General features: G+C 43.3%; 1 protein-coding gene across 1 annotated transcript; it reads right to left on the minus strand.

Annotated features, from left to right (window-relative positions):
• Positions 1–355: 355 nt before the first annotated feature.
• CEBPG (CCAAT enhancer binding protein gamma) lies at positions 356–10,300 on the minus strand. Its single transcript, XM_081872216.1, has 2 exons — positions 10,178–10,300; positions 356–1,106 (listed from the first exon to the last, which is right to left on the minus strand). The coding sequence occupies exon 2, from the start codon at positions 994–996 to the stop codon at positions 544–546; it is 453 nt and encodes a 150-aa protein (XP_081728342.1). The 5' UTR covers positions 997–1,106; positions 10,178–10,300; the 3' UTR covers positions 356–543.
• Positions 10,301–11,632: the final 1,332 nt, after the last annotated feature.

An 11,632-nucleotide genomic window follows, 5' to 3' on the forward strand; every position in this document is an offset into this window, starting at 1 on the left:
ATACTTCAGATTATGACTGTTAAGGGTCGTAGCAGGCACCACCTCAGAAAGAGGCTTCCTTCCTGCAAAAGTGGAGTGCAGGAGAGGGGATGACCCTTATGTGTCACCTGCCATTTCAAACGATTTCTGAAAGTTGTTATACTAAAAATATTTAAGAACTGCAGCCCAATTAATCAGCACAATTTAAACCACTCAGAATACATTAAACAACTAATCATTTAATTATAGTTGCCCAAGTACTGCGGGCCAATGTTTACTGATGTAAATTTTTGGGGTGTTTGTTCATTTTTATCATTTCAATTAGTCAAAAATGCCAGAGCAGAAAATACATTAACACTTAATGAAAAACAAATACTTAGTAATAAACAGTTTGCAGTTTACTTGAAACAACCTTTCAGTGTTAAGCCTACTATTTAGAAAAACAGAACAAGCCACAAAATGACAGATGTTACAAAGTTTAGAGAAGTTTCTCTGCTGCTGCACCTGACTTGTGTAAGGAGGGCTGTGTCCATACTGTTCTGCCTATGAGCTGAGAAAGGGCACCTATTGTCCAGAGCCATCTGAATTTGTGGCAGTGCTTTCTGTGCCAAGAGGTTGCACACTGTCTGTGAAGTTGTGAGCGTGTTCAAGAAACAAGTCTTTGAGTACGCTCAGTTCCTTTGTCAGGAGCTTGATTTTAGCCTCCAAGCGTTCATTCTCCTCTTTGAGCTGGTTGACCCTCTGCAGAGTATCCTGGGCCTTCTGCTTGCTTTTCAAACGACTCTTTTTCACCGCCATGTTGTTGCGCTCCCTGCGCTGGCGGTACTCATCACTGTTTCTATCAATTGTGGAATTCTTCTTGCCCTGCTTACTGGGAGGCGTAGCTTTGCCTCCACCTCCAGGACTAATAGGCACCAACTGAGGAACCTGCTGCAACCCACTCGCTTGTGCTTGGGTGTAGATGACACTTACTCCGTTGCTTTCTGCAGTTGTGTTCTGCTGTGATGTCTTGCTCATTTGGACAGGCTCTTCTTTAAACCCACAGTATGATTTATTAGAGAAAGTAAGGTGTTCTAGATTGCCAGGATGTTTCTTAAATCTTCACGTGGATCAATCACAAGTTAAACCTAGAATGAAAAAGAAAGTGTTGGGAAATTTCCAATGGCACACCCATAGAATTGTCTTTGTCATCTGCATTAGAAGACTGCATAGAAAAAACACATAGGGGATTCTTCATGCAAATAAGTCGCATCCTTTCCCACTCCAGTATGCCAATCACCAACCATGAGCCAACCTCAATGCCTTGATCTTGATTTTTATTTTTTTTTACAAAAATCAACTTAGGGATATGTGATGCCCCCTGGAACCCTTTATCATCAAATTTCACCTTAAATAAAGCAAATGGGGGGGTATTCCTCATTCAAAAAACCCAAACAAACCAGTTCAAATGGAAACAAAAACAGATCTGATAAAAAATAAATGAAGAATGAGTTTTCTGAAGTGGGTCCTGAACAGCCCTGTTTCTTGTGTAGGAAAGTTGCACAGGCTACACCCTCTACCAAAAATCTTCAACTTTGTTAGACTTGTGACCCAAGTTCAACATGCAGTAGCTCAAGAACTTTAATGTTTATCAAATACATGCCACTGTTCGAACTGTAACCCAGTTGTGAATTCCAATGCACATCCAGTGTTATAAAAAATTCTGGCATTACAGGCAAAACTGCCAGCCATGCTGCTTTGGCGACTAGCTAAGATGCCTTTAAAAGGACAAATGAAACAGAGGCCAAGCCTATCAATGGCTACTAGACCAGGTGCTTCAAAGGCACTGTGTTTTTGAATACTAATTGCTAGGGGTTAAGAATGCAGAAGGGCTACTGTCCTGCTTCCCAGAATCAAGATGCTGAACTAGATGGACTTGTAGCCTGATCCAGCCAAACAACTCAACTAGGGAATGTGGTTGTGCAAGTGTGACAGACAATGATGGTGTGTTGTATTTTAAAAATTCTTCAGTCTGAGCACTCCTGCACTATGCCACACAAAGGTGTCAAATAGTTGTGCAGCCTTTTAAAAACAGAACACAGTCCAGGATGATAACAACCTTCCAGCACAGCAAGTGTTCTACTATTTTAAGTTTTTTAAATTATTTGAAAACTTAAGTCTCCCAGCTTTATTTAAAACAACAACAACAGGGAATCAAATAGTAAAAAAAGTCCCCATCTTCTGTACCTTGTACAGGAATATTGTACATGCAGGTCCTGCTATCTGAATGCTCGCTATCTGAAAAATTCACTTATCCACACATAAAAAATTACACCCAAACTTTGCTATACATTTTGCAGATTCACATAACCAAACAGCCAACTTTCTTGTTTATTTGTGTTTTGCTGGTCAGCATCAGTCAGGGAAAGAGGGAGTGAAAAGATATTGGACCAATCCCACCTTAGAAATATTTCCATAAGAAATAATGGAAATTGTGGACTTCTTAATTCAGACATTCGCCTAACTAATGATTCCCAGGGAATGCATTGTGTTCAGTAAGCCAGATCTGCTTGTACTTGGTGTGCTGTGTACTCAGCAGCAGAAGTTGCATTACTGAGGGAAGGAGTGTCCGATACTACAGCCTACAAAAGATCACAGCAGTACAGGGATACTACAGTGGTGCCGCGCAAGACGAAATTAATCCGTTCCGCGAGTCTCTTCGTCTAGCGGTTTTTTCGTCTTGCGAAGCAAGCCCATTGACGGCTTAGCGGATTAGCGCTATTAGCGGCTTAGCGGCTCTTAGCGGCTTAGCGGATCGGGGGGGAAAGGAAAAAAAAACCACAGGAACTCGCAAGACATTTTCGTCTTGCGAAGCAAGCCCATAGGAAATTCGTTTTGCGAAGCGCCTCCAAAACGGAAAACCCTTTCGTCTAGTGGGTTTTCCGTCTTGCGAGGCATTCGTCTTGCGGGGCACCACTGTATATTCTTTACTCCGAATGTATTTCGAGACTAGGGTTCTGTACTCACTTTTCAGATATTGCAACAAATACTGTTTTGCACAGCCCTATTGGATATCTCTCTCCTTTTCCAATACTTTAGAATTCTTAATTTAACAGATCACTGTTACTATTCATATTCATCTATGTATGTATGTGTCGGCACACATACACGGACAATTAGATGTCCATCGAATTAGCAGAAAAAGCAAAAAATGCTGTGCAATCCATCAAACACTTGGATGAGAGTACTATTTTGCTCAATGAACCTTACTTCTGAATAGATATACAGAAGATTATGTTGCAAGACAGTCTTGAAGTCTTTGGATATTAGCAAATTTGCATTTGAATTATTCTGCTTTAAGGGCATAAGTTGGTGTTCTTGACAGGCATGCAGACATATGTATATGTACACAATGAAGAATATGGTGTTCCTACGGACTGGTAGTTTCAGAATTACAGTTGTCAAAACATGTCTGGACTCTGGAATAAATGCAGTTTTTATTTCTATGCCTTTCGCTGAGGGCCTTTACATCTATTTGACTTGCCTTATTGCCTCACCCTTAGGCAACCTCCCGGCAACATGCCTGGATGTATTGAGCTATCATAAAGACATCCCTAGTGGACAAATGTCTAGCCAGGTCTTAAAAAGCTTCCAATTTCACAACCGTCTTGGCAACTGGTCTTACTGTCTAACATTTGCTCTACATTTGCTCTACTTTTAGACACACTTTGCTCAAATCTTTCCAGGTTGAAATGAATACAGGAGTCATGCAAACAAGTATATTTACTCACTTGTAAGTGAGTACAGAGGCTTTTCTTTTCTATCTCCATAATGTCTCCATATATACCTAGTGCAGCTCCTGGACCACCACTTCCCAGGGGCAATTATGAAAAGGATAGCAGGGGCTTGTCTGTTCAGCACTATGCTGCTATGGGATTTATAATGCTTTGTAGGCCCCCATCCTCCTCCCAACCATGGACTATTCCCACACTAATGTGTGGATTCTCACCACCATTCTGCAAGTCCAGGTTTGGGCAGAAGTCCAGGGCTCATGACACTCAACAGAGGGCAAGAACATGCCCTCAGTGGCAAATGAAAGTCTCAAAGCCTGTGCATCATGAAAGCTTAAAGTACAGAAATTTATATTCCAAGCAATGTAGGGGCAGCTGCATATGTGATTAACCTTCACAACTGCAGATAAGACAACAATGAACTTTTTATTTTCAAAATTATACCTAATGTTTGGATTTTATATATGTTTAATGCTTGAACCTTTATTATGAACTACCATACTGAAATGTGCACTTTCATAACAGGAAGTAAGCAAGGAATTGCATCCCTAAATATATAGATTCATGGAATTGTAGAATTGCAAGGGACCCCAAGAATCATCTAGTCCAACCCCCCTGCAATGCAAGAATCACAACTTAACATGACATATGGCCATCCAACAATGCTTAAAAACCTCCAAGGAAAGAGAGTCCACTACCATCCAAGGGAATATTTTTCACTGTCAAGCAGCTTTTACTGTCAGAAAATCCTTCCTAATATTTAGTCGGAAATTCAGTATCTCATCCAAATATTGCAATTTCTAATTATTCCTCTCTAATACATAGAATGAATTACCATATTTTTTGCTCTATAAGACTCACTTTTTCCCTCCTAAAAAGCAAGGGGAAATGTGTGTGCGTCTTATGGAACGAATACAGGCTGCGCAGCTATCACAGAAGCCAGAACAGCAAGAGGGATTGCTGCTTTCACTGCGCAGCGATCCCTCTTGCTGTTCTGGCTTCTGAGATTCAGATTTTTTTTTCTTGTTTTCCTCCTCCAAAAACTAGGTGCATCTTATGGTCTAGTGCGTCTTATGGAGCGAAATATACGGTATTTGCATCCTGGGCTGCCAAACACCCTTATTACATTCACTCTTTGCCTCTTAGCCAAACATGGCTCTATAAAACACATAGCAAATACAACAATCAGCTTCAATAACACACTTAATCATAAAAGCTGTCCTTAAAAAAGGAAATAAAAAGAAAGGACCTGACCCGCTTTCTAAATGCAATGAGTGAGGTAGCCGGCCAAATCTTTTTTTGGGAAGGTGTCACACAGAGAGGTTGCCATTGCAAAAGGCCCACAACTTCCACTAGCTCCAGTCTAGAATCTCTCAATGTAGCACATGCCCAGCCCTTCCCGAAGCCTAGAAAGTGTTTCCTCTTTTCAGATGCACTGCTTTGAGCAGGGGCCCTAGACCTTGGGAGATAAAATTAACCTCCTTTTTTGTATTAAAAAAAAAACCACCCATCTGATGCCAGAGCAGGATACATTCATAAAATGTAAAAGCAAAATCTACAGCAAGTCAAAAGAGATAAAAACAGCCAGTCAGCTACAGCACAAATATCCAAAACTTGTCCAGGTAATTAAATCTCAAAAGGCTTGTGGGAAATTGTAAGTTTTCAACTGGCATGCAAACATTTTCCCATTATTCTGTTATACATTTGATATTTTTATTCAGTACACAGGGATGCTATAATTAATCTGTAATATAGGGATAAAATATTGGAAACCTAGAGAAATTTGGCTACAGAGGAATCTAGCCAAAGCAAATTAAACATAGGAAGGTCAATGCCAACAGCATATGGACCCCTTTGAAGGCTTAACAGACCAACACTGAGGCTGAAATCCTACGAACACCTACCTAGGAGTTCAAAGGCTCTGCTACTGAGTAGACATGCATAGAACTGCACTGTACGGCAACAACTTAAAAAACACAAGCAAGGAGTGACCAATTCCCAAAATAATTTGTCAGGATGGACAAACAGAAGAGCCTCTTTCCTTCAGCTTAAGTGAAGAAACCTATTGGGTATAAAGTTTAATGACAGAGCCAAGATGTTTAAGTACATCAGCAAGAGTCAATACTGCCATCACCCGATACCCAAAGCCAGATAAGGTATTTTCAGAATAGAACACTGAGCCTCATTTGCCTTGCTGCAATTGTAAAGAAAAGAATAGGATGCACCCAAAAGGTGTGGTCATATTATGCTGGAAGTTTTCCCCACAGCACTGTCCCCATGGAAACTGAAGGCTGAACAGAGTAATGAGGAAGACACATAAAAAGAGATGCCATTTCTTTCTTGTAAAATGAATTCTGCTGTGAGGAGTTCTGGACCTTACACTCTGGAAAAAGCTCTTCAAGAGAATGATCCAAATACACAGAGGCAGATTTCCAGCTACCTTGTTAACTCACAATTGCAACACTTGCTTCCTCTTGCTCAAATTAGCCTCTTAGAAAGGTATAAGCAGGCACAACCATTTGTTACAAGGAAGTAGCCAAGGCAGATTTCAAGTTCATTTCCTTATTACAGCAACATTATTTTTAAAAATCCAACTTATACTTCAATGGTGTGTCGTTTACAGTTTATTTTAGCATAATTTTCAGACCAAGCTGCTAAAGTTTTTTGTTTGAAAAATTAAAGAAAATACTGAAGTTAAAGATGGGAAGAAGGGAGGCGGGGAGAGACAGAATCAGAAAAACTGAATAAAGCAGAAATGCTGAGTGTCTTAAACCATCTTCTAATGAGAAAACCCCCTGGGATGGCCACACAAGAGGATAAAGCAATTTTCTGATATTGTCTGCAAGAAAAACATACTAGCATAACTGGTCCTACATCAGTATCATAAGAACAGATTTAAGATAAACATTTACACCAATTTAAAAGAAAAGGTATGCAAGCAGTTATAGTAAGCCTGCTTTTGCCACTCAGCATTGTAGTCTTAATGGTGTACTGCAGCATCAGATAATGCAGACGCATCTATTTCTTTTACCAAGTCTGTAGAGTGTAGGCTATGCACTGGACATAAGGTTTGCAAGTGATCAAGGTAGTTTTCACGGAGGGGGATATGCTCTGGATACTAGTTTGATGGGCACTTTTCAAATGACTGTGGCCCAAGAAGTCCACCAATAACACAACAAATGTTACAGAAATACACAATAAAACCATCAATACAAATAAATATATACAGAAAACCATTCCTTTTCCTTCTTACACATCTCTCCACTCAACACCTCTCAGTCTCCTGGCTGTTAATCAGGACTCCAGCCATCCACCCTATCTTTCAATAGCTATGGTTGCCACAGTTATCTACAGTGATGATGTTGTGAGGGTGATGAAGAACAGCATATGGCACTTGAGATAAACTGTGCATGCTGAAGATAGGAAGTGAGCTAATTCCCAGCAAATGACACACAAGTGCAGTAGAAGCCCTGAGCCTCAGGTTTGTCACAGAGCATCCCATGCCTACTGCCACCTTTTGTTTTATTCTTATTGAAGTCTAATAACAGAAAAGAGAGGTATACATTTTTAAAAACAATCCAAACATAATAAAATGCAAGAAAGAGAAATATCGACAGCAGCAGATGATCTCAAGTCAGCCTCCCCACAAAAAACATGTTTTCCCCAAGATAGCAGGACATATATAATGGGGCCAGCCAGACCTGTTTCCCTGGGGTATCACACCCTGTCATACTTCACTCTAGTTGGCAGGAGACTATTGAGAAATAATAATATTGATTAGGATACATGGCAGAAAGGATATGGAAGTCAGGTAAAGGTACCTCTCTTGCTGCTTTAGAATCTATACCTGTTGCTAAAAGCTCCATCCCACCAACCCTAGCTGGCTAATACCATGGCTGCCTCACTGGAACAGGGCTCTCCATTTTATTTTTATTTTTTTGTGAGAACTGAATATTGCTCTCTAAGCCCTTAAACAGCACCAATACTAACGAAGGAGAGAAGCCATACCATTCAATGCTCAACAAAGTCTGGAAAGTCAAATATGAAGTTTCTAGGTCTCTACAATAACACCCCCCAGACACATTTAAAAGGCCACAGAATGTTAATCAGCCAAACGACTGGTTGAAGAGAAACATTTTCACCAGGAGCCTAAATATTTCAGTGGATTTACTCCTAAAACTTAGTTGCACACAATCCAAGAACTATGAACACTGCACTGAGCATCTTGGAGTAAAGGCAGGATATAAATGTAGCAAATAAAACTTCAGTGGTGACCACTTGGTGAGCCCAGAAAAAAACTGACTGGCAGCCCACAAACTAGCGCTGCCCCCCCCCCCGGACCTTCGTAGCTCTAACAAATTTGAATCAAGGGATGGTAAAATATTTGGCTACAGTTTCAAGTTACATAAAAAAAAGCACTGAAATGTGACACTGAAATGCCAGAGAAGGTGGGTAAACTATGCCAAAGCACAGGTGCTCCATACTTACAAATCAATACATACTTATACACAGCAGCAACTTTTCTATCATGAGGGTGTGGCTGGTAGTGAGAATAGGAAAAGTGGCAATCCCTCTTAAAGACAATGTGTCCTTTAATGTGTTCACCCTTGCTTCTAATTGTCCCCATTTTAAAAGTAGTATCTCAGGCAAAGTAATGTTGTATCCTGAGTGGCAGATCTTAATACATTTAAAAGTACATTGCAGGATTTCACAGAGGTTTCAAAGAGTGTAAGACCTGAGACACATACAGGGAAAAGTCACAACTTCCCTCAGAATCTATAGGACTTGTATGCACAACATGGATTTTATTTTACAGAGCAGACTTCCCCAGCCTGGTGCTCTCCAGATGTCCTGGATTACAACTTCCATCATCCCCAGCTAGCACTGCCATGCTGGCTGGAGCTAATGAAATCGTAATCCAAAATGTCTGGAGGATATCAGGTTGGGGACAGTATTTTAGCAATGCATTAGGCTGGGCATAGGATTTTAGCAATGCAAGTTATTTCAAAGATCACTGGCTGCAGACTCCCTGGCAGAAAAAGCAGCTAGTTTTGAAACCAAGAATGTTATAATAATCCTAGAATACATGTCAAATTTAATTATTATTGTTTATGTTTTCCCTAACTTGGGAAAAGTTTTCACTTTTGCCTTCATCTAGCCACAGATAGGAGCCCTAGCCTCAATGCTCAGTGTCCTTACATGTTGAACAACTCTTTATCAAAATGACAATTACCATTTCCTGAAACTCCTGAGAGCACAGAGGAGGTAGGTGCACAGGCTGACCTACGAACAGCAAAGCCCAGACTTGTGCCGATGTGTACGGAAACTGAAACGTGGAGAAGAGAGAATTGTGGGAAACGCTTGTGATCGCTCTTCTGTTAAGTTTGCCCTGAGCTGGATTTGTTTCTTGTGGGTTTTAAAAAAAAGGAGAAGGCTCGCCTCAACACAAGTAGGGGCAAGGAACGAGCGGCCCAAACCAGCTGCATTCGGAATCAAATGTCCTGGGAGCTTCTCTAAAAAAACAGAACAGGTTATTAAGGGAAGCCTGCAGCTTTGCAGCTCAGAGCCTGGAAAGAAGGTGCAGCCTAAGAAAGACCCTTTAGGCAGGCTAAGAAGGGTGGACTCAGGCACTCTCTCGCTCTCTCTCCCGCTCCCTCCCTCCCCTGGGGGATTTCCCATGTGCCAAGACATGACCTCATCTCAGCAGGGACGAAGGCAGAGTTGCTCGAAGGTTGCATCATACTTCAGAGAGAGAGAGAGAGAGAGAGAGAGAGACGCGCTCCAGACACGCGCTCCTCGGCACGGCCGGCGGGTCCCCCTCCGTGGGGAAGCCACGCGCCTCTCGCCCCGGCTATGGGGCACAGATGCTCCTACCTTAAAGTCCCCCCCTAACCCTCCAGCCCCCGCTCCCCACTCCCTCCTGCCCCATACAGAAAAACATGGGAAACTCTCCCCCCTCCACACCACGAACCCCCCTCCTCTTTACCCCACATCACTATTACCACCACCACCACCACCACACACACACACACACACACACCCCACCCCACACGTTTCTGGGCCTTCGCGAGCCACCGTAAGAACTCCCTGCTCTCCGGTCGGCCCTATATCGGGGAAGTAAATATACACATATAAACAAACAAACACATTCCTTGGGAGGGGGAGCTCTCACCCCTCTAACCGCGTTTGGCACCGCCCCCAATCTGCCCCATAGGCGCCTCCCCAACCCCTTTTCCGCCCCGTTTATAAATCCCCACAACAAGTGGCGGCGGGGGGGGGGGAGGGTGATAGAAGCCTTCCTCAGGGGAGGGGGGCCCTCTCGCGTCTCCTTCTTCCCGCCATGCTTGCCCCCCCCCATGCCCCCTTTTCCTCCTGCCCCATAGGGAAGGAAGACGTTCTCCCCGGCCCCGCCCAGTCTCGTGCCGTACCTGGCCCAGGTATCGATCCGGGGGGCTGCGCGGGGAGGGGGGGAGGCGCGAGCCCGGCCAGGCCCGACTCGCTTTTTCTCTTTCTCTCTCTCGATTCTTTCCAAACGCGGGGAGGGGGGGCAAGAGAGGGAGAGAGGCGATTGCGAAACCCGACCCAACCAATCAGGCTTCGGGCTACCTCAGAGTTGAAGCGGCCCCTTTAATCGGATTGGCAGCTACCATGACCAATAGGAGATCGCGTTCCCAGGGACTGCCATCCCCAGGCGTCAATCCGAGACCTAGGTGCTTGGAGTAGCAGGTTCAGAAGCCAATCATATACATTGCCTCGTGTGTTTTTTTCTTGTGTAAAAGAAGTAGGCGGGATGGTTGAAGGTGTTCGGGATTCTTTTACCTTTTTTTTTATCCTTCCCTGTACCCAACACCCCTTCAAAGGCAACTTTTGAAGTAACTTTCAATATAAAAGTGTTCCTGGATGTATCCTATAGGCCCTCAGTCGTACTTCCTAATGGGGCCTAACTATTGGCGTTAGGAGGTCTAGATTCAGGTAGAACAATCTAGAGTTCGCGGTGGACCGACGAGATGGCGAAGTTTGCTGATGGATGGTTAAGACAAAAAGGGGTTGCGAAGAGCTCCGAAAGCACCTCTCCAAGCTGGCTGAACGGACAGAAAAATAGCAAATGCAATTCAATGTAAAAAATAAATAAATTGCATAAACTGATGTACATTTGGGGCAAAAAAAAAAAAATCATAATAATCTCAATTTCACATATCCTGTTCGCTCATGGGCCTGACCAGGAATGATACCTTGGGGTTGTAAGGGATACATTGATTAAGATGGTGATCCAGCGTGTGGCAGCACTGCCTTAGTACTGGACTATGTACTGGACTAAGACCTGGGAAACCAGGGTTCAAATTCCCACTCAGACATGAAGTTTGGAAGATGTCCCTCTGCCAGTTACTGCCTCTCAGTCTAATGTATCACATTGGGATGCTATGGAGATTAAATGATGGAGAGAACCATGTACACTGCCTTCTTGAGCTCCTTGGGGGGGAAAGGTGAGCTTACATGTCAGTGCAATAACTCCATTAAATAAAAAAGGCAAGTTCTATGCTAGGGATGCGGGTGGTGTTGTGATCTAAACCACTGAGCCTAGGGCTTGCCGATCAGAAGGTGGGCGGTTTGAATCCCCGCCACGGGGTGAGCTCCTGTTGCTCGGTCCCAGCTCCTGCCCACCTAGCAGTTCAAAAGCACATCAAAGTGCAAGTAGATAAATAAGTACTGCTCCGATAGGAAGGTAAACGGTGTTTCCGTGCACTGCTCTGGTTCGCCAGAAGCGGCTTAGTCATGCTGGCCACATGACCCGGAAGCTGTCTGCAGACAGACGCCGGCTCCCTCGGCCTATAGAGCAAGATGAGCACCACAACCCCAGAGTCATCCACGACTGGAGCTAACGG

The sequence above is a fragment of the Podarcis erhardii genome (assembly GCF_964252035.2).
Source record: "Podarcis erhardii genome assembly, chromosome: 7".
NCBI classification, from domain to species: domain Eukaryota; kingdom Metazoa; phylum Chordata; class Lepidosauria; order Squamata; family Lacertidae; genus Podarcis; species Podarcis erhardii.